At 39.8% G+C, this 19777-nt stretch overlaps 1 protein-coding gene across 2 annotated transcripts in view; it reads right to left on the reverse strand.

Annotated features, from left to right (window-relative positions):
* Positions 1 to 1123: 1123 nt before the first annotated feature.
* rims4 (regulating synaptic membrane exocytosis 4) overlaps positions 1124 to 19777 on the reverse strand; it is a 50468-nt gene continuing 31814 nt past the window's right edge. For both annotated transcript variants that reach the window (XM_055867806.1, XM_055867805.1), the window contains exons 3-6: positions 7366 to 7478; positions 6943 to 7044; positions 6509 to 6648; positions 1124 to 5135 (exon numbers count right to left, since the gene is read on the reverse strand). In XM_055867806.1, coding sequence (XP_055723781.1) covers positions 4917 to 5135; positions 6509 to 6648; positions 6943 to 7044; positions 7366 to 7478 — 574 coding nt within the window. In that variant the 3' untranslated portion in view covers positions 1124 to 4916. The remainder of the gene's footprint in view (positions 5136 to 6508; positions 6649 to 6942; positions 7045 to 7365; positions 7479 to 19777) is intronic.

The following is a 19777-nucleotide window of genomic DNA, read 5'->3' on the forward strand; positions in this document are numbered from 1 at the left end:
GATGGTTTGGGATGAGTTGGACCGCAGAGTGAAGGAAAAGCAACCAACAAATGCTCAGCATATATGGGAACTCCTTCAAGACTGTTTGAAAAGCATTCCAGGTGAAGCTGGTTGAGAGAATGCCAAGCGTGTGCAAAGCTGTCATAAAGAGGACGCTACTTTGAAGATCTAAAATATGAAATACATTTTGATTTGTTAAACACTTTTTTGGTTACTACATGATTTCATATGTGTTATTTCGTAGTTTTGATTTCTTCACCATTATTCAACAATATAGAAAATAGAACAAATAAAGAAAAACCCTTGAATGAGTAGGTGTGTCCAAACTTTTGACTGGTACTCTATATGAGGTGTGTATAGTCAGGTGTGTGGATGAGTGTGACCTTACTGTACTACACACTAATCTAATCAGAGGAAGTTGAAGCAGATCATAAAAGAGAGGGAGAGCCCAGAGGCTGCCAGACACAAGCAGAAGTCTGTTGTGTTGACATTCACACGAAAAAGGACGAGAGGCCGAATTATACCGTGACCTTCGGAGGTCTATTCAAACAATTCAAACAAATCAATTCAAAAAGTAAGTTACTCCAAAGTAATTCCAGCATCCAAACTGCACTGTGCACTCGCGGCATTTGATTTACTGTATGTAATAGCTCAAAAAGTGTAATGACATTCAGCAATTGTCTTTGGGTTTACACTCTTGTAGCCTGAAATAATTGATGTGTCTTGCTGACAAAAGGATATTTTTTGTTTAAAGAAAAGTTGGCACACCTGAAGAGGGGCTGAGATACAATACTGGGATGACATGTGCAGCCACATGGAATTCATTTTTTAAAACCATGACACAGAGTAATGTGCACTCTGCAAAGGACAACCAACAACCAGGCTGTGCTCTGTCTATGACCGCCATGGAGTGCCCTATACAGTCTACAAATGCTGTAGGTAACTTTATTCCACGGCCAAGACACTGAAAATGCAGAAAATATGACTTTAGGCTAGGTTGCATTGTTTACATAATCCATTCATAAATAATTAACATTACTGTATCGGTATAGATTTTATTGCTTACCATAATCTGTTGATTTCATGTTGTCTGTCAAAGATACACACAGCAATGTTCACAACATGTTGTTACAAATAGGACTAAACGATTTTATTGACAGTTGGAATAGAATAATAATTCACCAAATTGTGCATTACTCAACAATTAGTTTGAAAGAATTTCAAATATTCATGTTATAAATTATTGTGAATAAACCAAGGATCCACATGCTTAACAGCATCAGAAAGGACGTGCTTGCTCCCCATTTCATCCCACACCTCTGCACAAGAAAATGATATGCTCTGGGTCTAGTTGAAACACACCCATGTATTTTATGAACATAAAACAGTGCTTTCCTCTTTTAAATACCCAAACCCGCATAGCAACAGAGACGCCAACATGGGGCAAAAGAAACTGTGAAAAAATAAGCATTGGACAAAATTGAATTCAAAATAAGTTGAGACATGGGAGAAGAAAAAAAAACTGTTCACATTTTCACACTTTTTTTGCTCCTTGAATTACATTTTAGGATTGTTAAGTCATCTGGTATGATTCTTGTGTTTTTAAGGCCTCTACTTGCATCACAATTGATGGTAATGAATTTAGATGTGCATGACAGATACGAGTAAAAGAAAAGGGATAGGGATTCTGATGACAGCATATTTTGGTGTTTTTGACATTCTCCACCATTTAACCATATTGAAACATCTCATTAAAACAAACTCAAAGTCACACACCACTGCATCAGACCCATGAATTAAACTGTTGGATAGGCGATATCATACCTCTAAGGCTGAGATATATGAAACAACCACAAGTTAAATTTGAAATCGGGTTGCACTTGTAAGTAATTACATGGTTAATATTTTGAGCATTCTTCAAACATTTCCTACAATACCAATGTGTTTCATTCAATCATAACATTTATTTTTTATTATATCACAGTTGGTCAATTTTTAAAATAAACCATGTTCCTTTCATTTTGGAAATCCAAAATGGTACACTGAAGTACTAAAGTAGGTGAAGGACAACCATGCAATGTCAATATTATTTGATTTGATTGATTTTTCATATAGCTACTCTAAATTGATTTTGAAAGTAATGGTATAAGGAACAGAAGCCTGGGAGGTATTGTCTTTAATTGATAAAGGTTATTCCTCAAACTAAAACCTTCCATCAGTTTTAAAATGGAGATAGATTATTTAATGCCATGTGTATCTTTCAGTTTACATGGTACTAAATAATATCAGTTATTTTTGAAAGCATAGATTTTTTCCAAAAGGTTTGTTTTACATATAAAAAGAAAATACTTTGGCACAAAGAAATAACAAATACAAAAACATTCCAGTTAAGATAAGTAGATTGATTTGATCTATACATTTGATCAAAATATTTTTTTTCATGTGTGAAATTTACAAAATACAATCGTACAGTACAATGCACTTTTTACAAATGTTTTAAATCCTTAACTAGTTTTTCCAATATTCTTTAATAATATGGCATCTTTCTTTTCATGTCTATTCTACATAACATGTTCAGGCTAGTAAAGGTTCAATCCAAATGTTTTCTTTTTTGATTGTAAACTTGTTACAATGTGGTAAATGAGTTTTCTGGTCAGACTGTGAGTGAAACTGATTCTCATACTATCACCAACTCTGTTTAATCTTGTCCTATTGTACCACCCTAATGATGTAGCATTTGTCAGTTCAAACACATGCATACACTTATACACTCACACACATATGCGTGTGTGTGTGTGTGTGTGTGTGTGTGTGTGTGTGTGTGTGTGTGTGTGTGTGTGTGTGCGTGCGTGCGTGCGTGCGTGCGTGCGTGCGTGCGTGCGTGCGTGCGTGCGTGTGTGTGTGCGTGCGTGCGTGCATGCGTGTATAAGTGTATGCATATGTTTGAACTGACAAATGCATGCATACATACATACAGTACATACATACTTTACACAGGTGCTAAACTTATTGTCTACACTGGATTGCATATAAATTACTTACAGGTTGTATTAGCTTAATTATAGTTTTAGCCTTATACATCACACTTCGAGGGACAAAACATGGAGGTTTGTTATGGATTGTTGTGGATGGGTGCTGCTACTTATTGCTTTACAAAATGAAGATATTGGTTGGAAAAATACATGTTTCAAAACATTAAGTCTTAGTAACATATTCCTGTACCAGTGCTACCTGCTCTAGTGAGCTCTAATCTTTACCACTTTGATGCTGTGCCTACAATTTAATGTTCATCTTAAGACTTGAATTTAGTCTTCAAGTTAATTCAGCATTTTCAAAATGTTGTCTCCATATTATATATATGTTTTTTTACATTTCATAAAAATGTTGACTTAATACATTATGCACAACATGTAGGCTCATTCAAGCTAGATTCAGGTGTTCTGTATAGTACTTAAACGGACCAAATACACTTGTTTCTTAATATTTAATACAGATATTCTGTTTTCGACAGTAGCACATAAGTCAGAATTGCAATAATCTTCATAAATCTGAATTTAACTGCTACATGTTAAGGACAATACACAATGTTCCAGTGAATGGTTAAAAGCCGTGGGTGTCCATCCTATCCCCTCTGACCAGAACATTGGCCATAATCTTCTGTTTATTTCCCGACCATTCTACGTTGAACCACTTTTAACTGTTCGTTGGCACTGTGTGTTTTGTCGTTTAGCTCCTCAATCAATGTACAATTTAGTTTTAACCAACTTGTGCTGTTTCACATTCCCTTGTAATATCTCATGCTTACTATTATTATTTTGTGATAAGCTAATACGGTATTCTGTCATGCAGATGCTACCACCTATTGCTACAACCTTACTATGCTACCAAGTTCTGCATCTCTGCCCTTTGAACATGAATCAAATAAATCAAAAAACACACTTTGGCTCACTCAAGACTAACATTCATTAAAAAAAACATCTATAATAAAGTGGCCAAATAAAATACATGTTATTTTCATTACCCTACAGCTCTACAATTTTCTGTAAATTCATTTGATTTAATTATATTATCTGTCATATTTCCTCTCAGACCTTTGTTGATGATGAAAAAATATATTTCAAGCTTTCCTCACAGCTTCACTTGTGGAGTTGTGTTAATCACTACCTGCTTTGACAGTGTCATAATGATGATTGTAATTTAAAAAAGGGCAGCTCTAACTGAAGCTTCAGTGCCTCTGTCACGAGCTGTAATCAGATGTTTCCGTTCCAAAATTATCCTTTTGAACAATGGCACAAGCCACAAAGTCAAGACACTTACTGGTAAATTGGCACAGTTGAAACTGTTAGAATATTAGCCAAGCTTCAAAGACAATCTTAAATCTATTCAAACAACACTTAAGCTCAATTTAAATTTGAATTCTCACCTTGGCTTATTTTATTGTAGAGATAATCTGCTTCCCTTGGTGGTAGATGTCTAGAACTTGTGTTGGCTTGTTTGCTTCTGTACCAGCTACATTATAACCATGATATTGCACATTCCCCTCTGTGTTGCAACCTTCAGCTTCAGACCCAATGGCTGCCACCAGAACACAGGAATGAAACCTCCCCAGAGGAGGTTTGCAAACCTCTCTCTTGCTCCCATGACACGCATTGACATATTATCTGGGGCCATGTAAAAAGAAAACAGCCCAAGTCAAGAGTAAGAACAAGGAAATCCTATTCTCAAAGTCTTTCTAGACCTATGGTGCCCCCTTTATCTGCTGTTTTCTTCTGAAAAACAGTGCACGGCCAGTGTCACTAACCATCTCAGAGCAGTACACTACGGTCAGTATATGTCCCTCTGAAGGGGTAGTGCATTTCTTTTGGGTGGCACACAAAGGGAAGGGTGTGTTCAAAAAGAGCCAGTAAGCAAAGTTCTTAAGAGCGCTCAAAGGATGGGCCCACGGTGCTCTCCAAGGACAGTTGGGAAGAGTGCCGGATCAACGGTGCCATTGTGGGGTCCACCATGGACGAGGTGGGGAAAAGCTTGTACCAGCCAATCACCATGCTCGTCAAATCCAGCTCCTCCAATAAGATGCGGGCGACACCCATGAAACATTTACGATCCATGCGTCCGTAGTTTCCCCAAACAATCACCTGTTGGAGAAATAAAATGGGAATGTCAGTGAGACAAACAGAGATGCTATTTACTGCAGGACAAAATAATCAATGACCATAATTGATTTCCTCTGGGATCCTTTGCAGTAGACAAATCACCTCTACTAATTTCTCTCAATCTTTGGAATGAAAGATTGTTTCCCTGCCTCGGCATCCATTACAAATATGGTTCCTCCTCAACCTCAGGTTTCCAGAGGACATTTTGCAGAGGGGCTGGGTTCTGTTTAAGCCTTTTAATGCTTGTTATGACAGAAAGGAGTAAATGTTCTCCTCTGAAAATGTTATTTCAGATGAATGTTCAACATCCCCTTTCCTCTCTAATACCAGAAAACCAGGCAGTTTATCCCTGTGTTCCCATGCCAAGTCTCCTAGAGGCAGAAATGTGTCTGAACAGAATGATAAGGAGGGAGGTGCAAAGATCTAATTATGCAGTGATAGGACACCAAATCATTGCTGGGATTATTCACAAGCTGTCGAGTAAACAGTGACTGTTTTAAAAGGCTATTAACCTCTCTGTTCTGTTCTAACTGCTAGGGCATGACTTTAGTTAGCCATATCCATGCAGAGCCCCTTTGTGGCTTCAAAAGAGAAACTAAACTTGGGATATATAGAGCCTGGCTCAAATGGATAAGGCTATCAAAATATGAAAATAGGGCAGTCACTATACTTTATTCTTTCTTTGGCACAGTCACTAATGTATGTCGGTGGAAGGAACTCAGCATGCCTTCAGTCCTTCCATTGTGCTTGTTCTCATAGCCGAGTGGGCCAGCCTGATCCCATACTAATAGAAACCGATTTTGTGTGTCTGTACGGCCACAGGTGTGTGTGTGAGAAGTAAACAGGAAGAAGGTGGACTTGTATATCAGGCTTCCTGGAGCAATCGTACAAATGAGCACTTTCCATCATCTGATTGCACCTTTGGGGCAAGGAATTTGTTCCACTGGTAATGGTAGATGGTAGATGACTCTACACTTATAGATATACTTTACATGATGTTGTCTTTACATCTTCATAGGCTAGTCTACATAATTAGAAAACAACACTAGTTAACATTAGCCCGGTGTCCTGCATTTGAGGTTTTCGTCAACAGGAGTAAATATTCAGAGATATCTTTGATTGCCGCAGTCACTGCCGTTGTAATTATCGTAGAGACTGCCAGGGCCATGTTCATTGGGCACCAAGTGGAAGAAAACAGATGGAAAAGGGGAAAACTACCTGGACCTGGATGCTCATGATCATTTTCTCTTTAAAAACATTTTTAAACGTTTTCAAATGCGTGCCCTTATGAACATGAAACTGATGAACATCTACGTATATGGAGTGAATGGTGACTAAAGTCTGTTTTAACTTACCTGAACGACTTTCGCCTGTGGACTCTCCGAGAACACCAGCACTTGGTTATACAGAGGGTCCAGGGATTTCCTAACTGACTTTGTCTTCTTTTTTGCAACACAGATCCCCTTTTCAAGTAGGTACACTTTAATGTAAGCCGCTGGCAACAAGAGAAGACAGGTATTATTGCATTGTGTGTCTCTAGGGAACGCATAATACCTCAAAGCAATCAGATCACACAGATACGCTTTTCATCCCCCATTTCAGATTACAAGATTAAAGATTAGACTTTGACATCTTGAAATCTACCATGAGGAACAAGGTTTACAGTGTCTCAAAAATTGTTTTGTTTCTTCCCCCACTGTAGCAATATATGGTTTGTTTTGAGTACTGATTGGATATCATCTCCCAGAGAGCTAAAGGGATTAGATGATGGTTGCAGCTCCTTGCTCACCTGGAGGTCCTTTGGATCCAGGTTTCTGTGTGAGTCCTCTGGCCTGCACAATCTCCACCTCCAAACCACCATTTCGCTCCAGCAGGCCTATTTCAACATCACCTGGATAATTATAAACATATCTATGACTATAGTCACTCACACTCACAAACTTTACTACTATTGAATGTTGGCTGTATGGTTCATACACATTACATAATTTTAATGCATTTCCTAACTCATGAAACCACAGAAATCTTTTTACTTTAAGACAAACAATATATATTTTGAGCATGTGGTGAGGTGTGGCCCCTTCTGTCCATTACTGCACAATATATCTGTCCAGTTAAATAAAGGTTAAATAAATAAATCAAATCAAATCAAATTTAAGGGACCTCGTTTGGCTCCAGAGCTATCTCAAGCACAGTGTTTAGTAACTCTCACCCAATGATGTTGTGGCTAATGTCTGTCGCCCAACAAACTGTGCAGGGCCCATCCCATCTAGGAAGTCACTGAATTGGGCGTCAGAGGCAAGGCACATCCCACTGTAATTTAGACTGGCAAAAAGGAGAAAGAAAAAGAAATGGGAGAAACTGTTAGCTTTGCTTCTCTAAAGAGCAATCCTAGTTAGGCTTTATTTAATAACGCTTGGTTTTACAGCTCTCTGCCAGGTAGTTATGTAGGAATTACATAGTTAAAGCAGTAATTACCTAATAATTGTATAGGAATTACATTTTGGTTTCTTTGAGATTCAGTGAAACAACTTTTGTTGAATTCTTAGTTAATACTTTGTAAATAAAAGATAAGTATGAGTAACCACCAGTGTTACCCTTTATTTTACAAATTGTTACCATTTATTTTACAGTACTGTTTCAGTAAGAATTTGCTTGGTGTTTATTAAAGACCTCTTACGGATCAGACCTTTTTTTCAATTTTTGCCTAAAATGACATACCCAAATCTAACTGCCTGTAGCTCAGGACCTGAAGGAAGGATATGCATATTCTTACCACCATTTGAAAATAATAACCTCTACGGGATCGGTGTCCCTCCACCAGGACGGTTGAGCTAATGTGCGCTAATGTGATTAGCATGACCTTGTAAGTAACAAGAACATTTCCCAGGACAGAAAACATGTCTTATATGGGCAGGAAGCTTCAATTATTGTTAAGCTAACTGCACTGTCCAATTTACAGTAGCTATTACAGTGAAAACATAACATGCTATTGTTTGAGGAGAGTACACAACAACAAAAAACTGTTATCACGGCAACTGGTTTGATACATTCACCTCTGAAGGTAAATAATGTACTTACATTCAGTAATCTTGCTCTTATTTGTCATCCTGTGGGTCCCAGAGATATTTTTTGTATTATCTTTTACCAGATCTAATGTGTTATACTCTCCTACATTAATTTCACAATTCCACAAACTTCAAAGTGGTTATGACATCTACTTTGTGCATGACACAAGTCATTTTTCCAACAATTGTTTACAGACAGATTATTTCACTAAAATTCACTGTATCACAATTCCAGTGGGACAGAAGTTTACACACACTAAGTTGACTGTGCCTTTAAACAGCTTGGAAAATTCCAGAAATTATGTCATGGCTTTAGAAGCTTCTGATAGGCTAATTGACATAATTTTAGTCAATCGGAGGTGTACCTGTGGATGTATTTCAAGGCCTACCTTCAAACTCAGTGCCTCTGTGCTTGACATCATGGGAAAATCAAAAGAAATGAGCCAAGCCCTCTGAAAAAAATTCTAGACCTCCACAAATCTGGTTCATCCTTGGGAGCAATTTCCAAACGCCTGACGGTACCACGTTCATCTGTACAAACAATAGTACGCAAGTATTAACACCATGGGACCACACAGCCATCATACCGCTCAGGAAGGAGACGCGTTCTGTCTCCTAGAGATGAATGTACTCTGGTGCGAAAAGTGCAAAACAATCCCAGAACAACAGCAAAGGACCTTGTGAAGATGCTGGAGGAAACGGGTATAAAAGTATCTATTTCCACAGTAAAACGAGATCTATATCGACATAACCTGAAAGGCCGCTCAGCAAGGAAGAAGCCGCTGCTCGAAAACTGACATAAAAAAGCCAGACTACGGTTTGCGATTGCACATGAGGACAAAGATTGTAATTTTTGGCGAAATGTCCTCTCGTCTGACGAAACAAAAATAGAACTGTCTGGCCATAATGGCCATCGTTATGTTTGGAGGAAAAAGGGTGAGGCTTGCAAGCCAAAGAACACCATCCCAACCGTGAAGCACGGGGGTGGCAGCATCATGCTGTGGGGGTGCTTTGCTGCAGGAGGGATTGGTGCACTTCACAAAATAGATGGCATCATGAGGGAGGGAAATTATGTGGATATATTGAAGCAACATCTCAAGACATCAGTCAGGAAGTTAAAGCTTGGGCGCAAATGGGTCTTCCAAATGGACAATGACCCCAAGAATACTTTCAAAGCTGTGGCAAAATGGCTAAAGGACAACAAAGTCAAGGTATTGGAGTGGCCATCACAAAGCCCTGATCTCAATCCCATAGAAAATTTGTGGGCAGAACTGAAAAAGCGTGTGCGATTAAGGAGGGCTACAAACCTGACTCAGTTACACCAGCTCTGTCAGGAGGAATGGGCCAAAATACACCCAACTTATTGTGGAAAGGTTGTGGAAATCTACCTGAAACGTTTGACCCAAGTTAAACAATTTAAAAGCAATGCTACCAAATACTAATTGAGTGTATGTAAACTTCTGACCCACTGGGAATGTGATGAAAGAAATAAAAGCTGAAATAAATCATTCTCTGTACTATTATTCTGACATTTCACATTCTTAAAATAAAGTGGTGATCCTAACTGACCTAAGACAGGGAATGTTTACTAAGATTAAATGTCAGGAATTGTGAAAAACTGAGTTTAAATGTATTTGGCTAAGGTGTATGTAAACTTCCGACTTCAACTGTAAAATGTCTGTTAAAAAGCATATGATAATTAGCTTTGAATAAAATGACTATGTTTTTCCTTCTTCACCCCCCCTCACTCAACCACAGCGATTGGAGAGGCACCTGAGCTCTTGTACTCAGCTCATCCCCTTTTCCTTTGTATTTTATTCCGTCAGAGAGAAAATGCTGCCAAAAATCACACATCAAGTAATTCCCTTAATTCTGCCTCCAGGCTGGTGGTTTAGCTGCTCCTCAGTGCTGGCCTGCCGCCAGAGGACCACTCTGTGCTGCTTCCTGCCATAGACAGGCCGACCAAACTCCAGCCTCATTGTCAGACACCATTAAGCCAAAGCTGCCGCTATTATATAAGAGCACTGAGTTCCACTGCACCAATACAGTGGCAGTTCTCTATCGAATGTTTAATTGACATGAACCCACAGGGGTTTGCCTTGAATATTGGAGGGGGTAAGGCTGATGTTGTGTTGAAGGGAGGTGTATGAGGAGGGCATTTGTTATCGCTTTACTAGGGGTGGCCATTGCTATGTTTAGATGTTGTCATTGAATAACTCAGCCCATTACAGGACATGGCAACTAACATACTGTAATAAAGTGTAATGCAGTGTGTGTTGTTGTGGCTCCCAGGTCAGTGCTACAGACTGCTGACATTGTGACTGCATATACAATTATTGTTCTAGGTTCACAAGTGCATTTGATTTTACTGTGGTATTTACATTTCACTATATGTACACCTTTGCAGCTTTGAAATCTATTAAAACATGTACCATCCCAAACATTGGTACCCAGTTTGTTTTTGTTGAAGTACCAGAAATGTGATGAATTGTTACCACTTAATGAGTTGGACGCAAAGGATATAATTTTGCCCCCAGACAAGGCCCAAATCCCCGTCATTCACATGAAGAAAATAAGAAAATACAGGGGGAGGAGATCAGGGTGCTTTGTGAGAATTCGTCGGCGAGTGGGTAACCGCCTCTACCATCCGTTCTATTATCCAACGTGCAATCACTGGAGAATAAACTGGATGAGCTCCATTCGAGACTATCCTACTGTCATGACATTACAATCATTCATCTGATGACTGTTATTTATTTTATCAACTAACTATGTTTAATTGATGCTCTATTCAATTAAACATAAACACACATGGTATAGGTTATCGATTACTAATGTGATACAATGAAAACAGGTCCCTAGTGGACTAACAAAAGCATGACCGTTTGCTTACACAAAGGGAAACGAGGGGTAGGTAAGGAGAGGGAGAGACAAAGTGAGTCAACCTATTGTACATACACCACCGTTCAAAAGTTTGGGGTCACTTAGAAACGTACTTGTTTTTGTAAGAAAAGCACATTTCTTGTCCATTTAAAATAACATCAAATTGATCAAAAATGCAGTGTAGACATTGTTAATGTTGTAAATGACTATTGTATCTGGAAACGGCAGATTTGTAATGGAATATCTACACAGGCGTACAGAGGCCCACTATAAGCAACCATCACTCATGTGGTCATCACTCATAGCGATAATACACTGTTTACCAGGGGGCAGGGCTACCGACGTTAAGGCTAATCTGAAGATGGTGCTGGCTAAAGCTAAAACTGGCGAGTGTAGAGAGTATAGAGATATTGTTATCCACGTCGGCACCAACGATGTTAGGATGAAACAGTCAGAGGTCACCAAGCGCAACATAGCTTCAGCGTGTAAATCAGCTAGAAAGATGTGTCGGCATCGAGTAATTGTCTCTGGCCCTCTCCCAGTTAGGGGGAGTGATGAGCTCTACAGCAGAGTCTCACAACTCAATCACTGGTTGAAAACTGTTTTCTGCCCCTCCCAAAAGATAGAATTTGTAGATAATTGGCGCTCTTTCTGGGACTCACCCACAAACAGGACCAAGCCTGACCTGCTGAGGAGTGACGGACTCCATCCTAGCTGGAGGGGTGCTCTCATCTTATCTACCAACATAGACAGGGCTCTAACTCCTCTAGCTCCACAATGAAATAGGGTGCAGGCCAGGCAGCAGGCTGTTAGCCAACCTGCCAGCTTAGTGGAGTCTGCCACTAGCATAGTCAGTGTAGTCAGCTCAGCTATCCCCATTGAGTCTGTGCCTCGACCTAGGTTGGGCAAAACTAAACATGGCGGTGTTCGCCTTAGCAATCTCACTAGGATAAAGACCTCCTCCATTCCTGCCATTATTGAAAGAGATCGTGATACCTCACATCTCAACATAGGGCTACTTAATGTAAGATCCCTCACTTCAAAGGCAGTTATAGTCAATGAACTAATCACTGATCATAATCTTGATGTGATTAGCCTGACTGAAACATGGCTTAAGCCTGATGAATTTACTGTGTTACATGAGGCCTCTCCTCCTGGTTACACTAGTGACCATATCCCCTGGGCATCCCGCAAAGGCTGAGGTGTTGCTAACATTTACAATAGAAAAATGACTGCGTTTTCGTCTTTTGAGCTTCTAGTCATGAAATCTATGCAGCCTACTCAATCACTTTTTATAGCTACTGTTTACAGGCCTCCTGGGCCATATACAGCGTTCCTCACTGAGTTCCCTGAATTCCTATCAACCTTGTAGTCATAGCAGATAATATTCTAATTTTTGGTGATTTTAATATTCATATGGAAAAGTCCACAGACCCACTCCAAAAGGCTTTTGGAGCCATCATCGACTCAGTGGGTTTTGTCCAACATGTCTCTGGACCTACTCACTTGCACAGTCATACTCTGGACCTAGTTTTGTCCCATGGAATAAATGTTGTAGATCTTAATGTTTTTCCTCATAATCCTGGACTATCGGACCACCATTTTATTACGTTTGCAATCGCAACAAATAATCTGCTCAGACCCCAACCAAGGAGCATGAAAAGTCGTGCTATAAATTCTCAGACAACACAAAGATTCCTTGATGCCCTTCCAGACTCCTTCTGCCAACCCAAGGACGTCAGAGGACAAAAATTAGCCACCTAACTGAGGAACTCAATTTAACCTTGCACAATACCCACAATACGCAGTTGCACCTCTAAAAACTAAAAACATTTGTCATAATAAACTAGCTCCCTGGTATACAGAAAATACCCGAGCTCTGAAGCAAGCTTCCAGAAAATTGGAACGGAAATGGCGCCACACCAAACTGGAAGTCTTTCGACTAGCTTGGAAAGACAGTACCGTGCAGTATCGAAGAGCCCTCACTGCTGCTCGATCATCCTACTTTTCCAACTTAATTGAGGAAAATAAGAACAATCCAAAATTTATTTTTGATACTGTTGCAAAGCTAACTAAAAAGCAGCATTCCCCAAGTGAGGATGGCTTTCACTTCAGCAGTAATAAATTCATGAACTTCTTTGAGGAAAAGATCATGATCATTAGAAAGTAAATTACGGACTCCTCTTTAAATCTGCGTATTCCTCCAAAGCTTAGCTCTCCTGAGTCTGCACAACTCTGCCAGGACCTAGGATCAAGAGAGACACTTAAGTGTTTTAATACTATATCTCTTGACACAATGATGAAAATAATCATGGCCTCTAAACCTTCAAGCTGCATACTGGATCCTATTTCAACTAAACTACTGAAAGAGTTGCTTCATGTGCTTGGCCATCCTATGTTGAACATAATAAACGGCTCTCTATCCACCGGATGTGTACCAAACTCACTAAAAGTGGCAGTAATAAAGCCTCTCTTGAAAAAGCCAAACCTTGACCCAGAAAATATAAAAAACTATCGGCCTATATCGAATCTTCCATTCCTCTCAAAAATGTTAGAAAAAGCTGTTGCGCAGCAACTCACTGCCTTCCTGAAGACAAACAATGTATACGAAATGCTTCAGTCTGGTTTTAGACCCCATCATAGCACTGAGACTGCACTTGTGAAGGTGGTAAATGACCTTTTAATGGCGTCAGACCAAGGCTCTGCATCTGTCCTCGTGCTACCAGACCTTATTGCTGCCTTTGATACCATCGATCACCACATTCATTTGGAGAGACTGGAAACCCAAATTGGTCTACACGGACAAGCTCTGGCCTGGTTTAGATCTTATCTGTCGGAAAGATATCAGTTTGTCTCTGTGAATGGTTAGTCCTCTGACAAATCAACTGTACATTTCGGTGTTCCTCAAGGTTCCAATTTAGGACCACTTTTGTTTTCACTATATATTTTACCTCTTGGGGATGTCATTCGAAAACATAATGTTAACTTTCACTGCTATGCGGATGACACACAGCTGTACATTTCAATGAAACATGGTGAAGCCCCAAAATTGCCCTCGCTAGAAGCCTGTGTTTCAGACATAAGGAAGTGGATGGCTGACAACTTTCTACTTTTAAACCTGGACAAAACAGAGATGCTTGTTCTAGGCCTAAAGAAACAAAGAGATCATCTGTTAACCTCTTTGGGCTCAAGGGGCAGTATTGAGTAGCCAGATAAAAGGTGCCCATTTCAAAAAGGCCTCGTACTCAATTCTTGCTCGTACAATATGCATATTATTATTACTATTGGATAGAAAACACTCTCTAGTTTCTAAAACCGTTTGAATTATATCTGTGGGTGAAGCAGAACTGGACTTAGAGCAATTTTCCTATGTGTATGTCAGAATGCAGAATTTTGCTGGCTTTTCTGAGACCTGTGTATTAATTTGCCTGTCCTCTATTGGTTGAGATGCACTGCATATGCCTTCCACTGGGTGTCAGCGAATAGGGAGAGTTGAAATGGAGTTTCTACGTAGGTCCCAAAGGTTATAAATTGCTTGGAACCGAAGTGTCCCATCTTTCCACTCTTCGCTCTGACGCAGGAAGGGTCTTGGCATGTCATTTTAGAAGCTCCCGTATTAGCTCCTAGATATATCCGGCTCTGTTTTTATTCGATATAGGTGTTGAAGACATCGTAATGTTGTTATTTGAAACCGAATTATATCAGTTTATGTCAGTATATTGCGATTTTCGGGTATTTATTTTCGTGACGTTTTAGGAAGTTGGGTATCTCTGGCCCACATGGCTATTGTTTACTGCTAATTGCAACGTTGAAGACGACGTTCTCCAACCTAGCAACGATTCTTTTGGACAAAGGACACATTTCCCAAGATTCTGATGGGAGTTCATCTAAAAGTAAGAACTATTTATGCTGATAATTCATTGTTTTGTTGAAAAATGTCAAATGCATAAGACGCCATTTCCTGCAGTGTAGCCTTGCGTTATCGCAGCCTGTATTGCGCAGTAAGGTTAATTTTAAAAATGTAATTCAGCGAATGCATTAAGAACTAATTTGTCTTTCAATTGCTGTCCAACCTGTATTTTTTTTGTCAAGTTTATGAATAGTATTCGATAAGAAAAGGTGCCTTTACAAGATGGCGCCGGACAGACGTTATGGACACTATTCTCATTGTCTAAGCACGATTTGTGCCGCTAAATATGCACATTTTCGAACAAACTCTATATGCATTGTGTAATATGATGTTACAGGACTGTCATCTGAATAATTCTGAGAAGGTTAGTGAAACAATTAATATATTTTGGTGGTTTATACATTATAGCTATTTTTGCCTTGAATCAATGCTGTTGTTATGTTTGCTATTGTGCTAAGCTAATATAACGCTATATTGTGTTTTCGCTGTAAAACACTTGATAAATCGGAAATATTGTCTGGAATCACAAGATGCCTGTCTTTCAATTGCTGTACACTATGTATTTTTCAGAAATGTTTTATGATGAGTATTTAGTTATTTGGCGTTGGTGTCTGTAATTTTTCTGTCTGCTTTCGGTGCAATTTCTGTAGCTGCAATGTAAACTATGATTTATACCTGAAATATGCAAATTTTTCTAACAAAACATATGCTATACAATAAATATGTTATCAGACTGTCATCTGATGAAGTTGTTTCTTGGTTAGTGGCTATTTATATCTTTATTTGGTCGAATTTGTGATAGCTACTGATGTAGTAAAAAACTGATGGAGTAAAAATAGTGGTGTCTTTTGCTAACGTGGTTAGCTAATAGATTTACATATTGTGTCTTCCCTGTAAAACGTTTTAAAAATCGGACATGTTGGCTTGATTCACAAGATGTGTACCTTTCATCTGGTGTCTTGGACTTGTTAATGTGTGAAAGTTAAATATTTTAAAAATATATATTTTGAATTTCGCGCCCTGCACTTTGAGCTGGCTGTTGTCATAAGTGTACCGACGTCGGGCTTGCACGCCAAACAGGTTAAATCTGACAATTAATCTTGATGGTTGTAAAGTCGTCTCAAATAAAACTGTGAAGAACCTCGGCGTTACTCTGGACCCTGATCTCTCTTTTGACGATCATATCAAGACTGTTTTAAGGACAGCTTTTTTCCATCTACGTAACATTGCAAAAATCAGAAACTTTCTGTCCAAAAATGATGCAGAAAAATTAATCCATGCTTTTGTTACTTTTAGGTTAGACTACTGCAATGCTCTACTTTCCGGCTACCCGGATAAAGCACTAAATAAACTTCAGTTAGTGCTAAATACGGCTGCTAGAATCCTGACTAGAACCAAGAAATTTGATCATATTACTCCAGTGCTAGCTTCCCTACACTGTCTTCCTTTTAAGGCAAGGGCTGATTTCAAGGTTTTACTGTTAACCTGTTGAGGATGGGGGCGCTGTTGTGACTATTTATGCTAATCGTGTAATTTTTGAAACGGCTTCCCACAAAATCCTTGATCGTACAATATGCATATTATTATTATTATTGGATAGAAAACAGTCTATAGTTTCTATAGGAGTTGAAATTTTGTCTCTAAGTGGAACAGAGCCCATTCTACAGCAATTTCCCTGACATGGAGTCAGATTTCAGAATTTTTGGCCCCTGATCTGGAGTCAGTTAAAAGGGCACTGTTATTGCTATGAGTATACGGACACTGCTTACGTCTTCCCCTGGATGCCTTTACGTGATGACGATTTGAATGGGGTCGATTGCGCGTTCACAGGCACGACAAATTAAAAAACCCTGAGGCTAGTCACTCTTTTGGAGCTGCGTCATGCGCCTAGAGGACACCGACCCGCACCTGTTCCAAGCATTAGTGGAGGGAGTAATATTACTCGGGTCATGTTTCTACTCGTTATGGGAGTTAAAAACATCATAAGGTAGTTAATTTAAAGCGTTTTATAGCAATTTATATCCGTTTAGTGCGATTTTGGGACATTTATTTCTGAAACGCTGTGAATTGCTGGGCACGCTTCCAGTTCATCCCGAACGCAGTTGGCATTTCCACATGGCAAGAGGACAGCTTTCCACCAAAAGACGATTACTCCCAAGAAAGGATCCTTTGCCCAAGATACTGATGGAAGAACAGCTCAAAGTAGGACATTTTTATTATGATAAATCGTGTTTCTGTCGAAAAATGTTAGTGGCTTAGGACGCCATGTTTTTTGACGTAGCTTCGCTTGGCGCAAACTGTATTGAAAAGTAAGGATAAATTAAAAAATGTAATTCCGCGATTGTATTAAGAATTAAATTGTCTATCAATCCCTGTCCACCCTATATTTTTTAGTCACGTTTATGAGTATTTATGTATAAGAGTAGATCACTGTCTAAGTGGCGCACGGACATTTTCTCACCAGCTTGGCTACATTTCACATTGTCTAACCATGATTTTGGTGGCTAAATATAAACATTTTCGATCAAACTCTATATGGATTGTGTAATATGATGTTACAGGAGTGTCATCGGAAGAATTCTGAGAAGGTTAGTGAAAAAATTAATATATTTTGGCGATGTTGACTTTTATCGCTCACTTTGGCTAGAATCAATGCTGGGCTGCTATGTGCTATGTGCTATGCTAATATAACGATTTATTGTGTTTTCGCTGTAAGACACTTAGAAAATCTGAAATATTGTCTGTATTCACAGGATCTGTGTCTTTCGATTAGTGTATGCTGTGTATTTTTACGAAATGTTTGATGATTAGTAAGTAGGTAAACACGTTGCTCAATGTAGTTTTTCTAGTCCATTTGTGACGGTGGGTGCAATTGTAACCTATGCCATCTACCTGAAATATGCACTTTTTTCTAACAAAACCTATCCCATACCATAAATATGTTATCAGACTGTCATCTGATGAGTTTTTTTCTTGGTTAGGGGCTATAAATATCTTAGTTTAGCCGAATTGGTGATAGCTACTGGTGTTGGTGGACAAATAAAAGATGGTGGATTATGCTAATGTGTTTTTAGGTAATAGATGTACATCTTTACATATTGTGTCTTCCCTGTAAAACATTTAAAAAATCGGACATGTTGGCTGGATTCACAAGATCTGTGTCTTTCATTAGCTGTATTGGACTTTAATGTGTGAAAGTTAAATATTTAAAAAAAATATTTTTTTTGAATTTCGCGGCTCTGCCTTTTCAGTGGGGGGGGGGGGGGAGTAGGTTAACCTATAAAGCGTTACATTGGCTTGCTCCTACCTATCTTTCCAGAGTTGGTCCTACCGTACATACCTACACGTACGCTACGGTTACAAGACGCAGGCCTCCTAATTGTCCCTAGAATTTCTAAGCAAACAGCTGGAGGCAGGGCTTTCTCCTATAGATCTCAATTTTTTTGGAATGGTCTGCCTACCCATGTGAGAGACGCAGACTCGGTCTCAACCTTTAAGTCTTTACTGAAGACTTATCTCTTCAGTAGGTCATATGATTGAGTGTAGTCTGGCCTAGGAGTGTGAAGGTGAACGGAAAGGCTCTGGAGCAACGAACCGCCCTTGCTGTCTCTGCCTGGCCGGTTCCCCTCTCTCCACTGGGATTCTCTACCTCTAACCCTATTACAGGGGCTGAGTCACTGGCTTACTGGTGCTCTTTCATGCCGTCCCTAGGAGGGGTGCGTCACTTGAGTGGTTTGAGTTACTGACATGATCTTCCTGTCTGGGTTGGCGCCCCCCCCTTGGTTTGTGCTGTGGTGGAGATCTTTGTGGACTATACTCGGCCTTGTCTCAGGATTGTAAGTTGGTGGTTGAAGATATCCCTCTAGTGGTGCGGGGGCTGTGCTTTGGCAAAGTGGGTGGGGTTATATCCTTCCTGTTTGGCCCTGTCCGGGGGTATCATCGGATGGGGCCACAGTGTCTCCTGACCCCTCCTGTCTCAGCCTCCAGTATTTATGCTGCAGTAGTTTATGTGTCGGGGGGCTGGGGTTAGTTGGTTATATCTGGAGTACTTCTCCTGTCTTATCCGGTGTCCTGTGTGAATTTAAGTATGCTCTCTCTAATTCTCTCCTTCTCTCTTTCTTTCTCTCTCTTGGAGGACCTGAGCCCTAGGACCATGCGTCAGGACTACCGGGCATGATGACTCCTTGCTGTCCCCAGTCCACCTGGCCTTGCTGTCCCCAGTCCACCTGGCCTTGCTGCTGGTCCATTTTCAACTGTTCTGCCTGCTGCTATGGAACCCTGACCTGTCCACCGGACGTGCTACCTGTCCCAGACCTGCTGTTTTCAACTCCCTAGAGACCGCAGGAGCGGTAGAGATACTCTTAATGATCGGCTATGAAAAGCCAACTGACATTTACTCCTGATTATTATTTGACCATGCTGGTCATTTATGAACATTTGAACATCTTCGCCATGTTCTGTTATAATCTCCACCCGGCACAGCCAGAAGAGGACTGGCCACCCCTCATAGCCTGGTTCCTCTCTAGGTTTCTTCCTAGGTTTTGGCCTTTCTAGGGAGTTTTTCCTAGCCACCGTGCTTCTACACATGCATTGCTAGCTGTTTGGGGTTTTAGGCTGGGTTTCTGTACAGCACTTCGAGATATTAGCTAATGTACGAAGGGCTATATAAAATAAACTTGATTTGATTTGATTCCAATGGCACGTTGTGTTAGCTAATCCAAGTTTAGCATTTTAAAAGGCAAATTGATCATTAGAAAGCCCTT

The sequence above is a fragment of the Salvelinus fontinalis genome, chromosome 18 (assembly GCF_029448725.1).
Source record: "Salvelinus fontinalis isolate EN_2023a chromosome 18, ASM2944872v1, whole genome shotgun sequence".
Lineage (NCBI taxonomy): Eukaryota > Metazoa > Chordata > Actinopteri > Salmoniformes > Salmonidae > Salvelinus > Salvelinus fontinalis.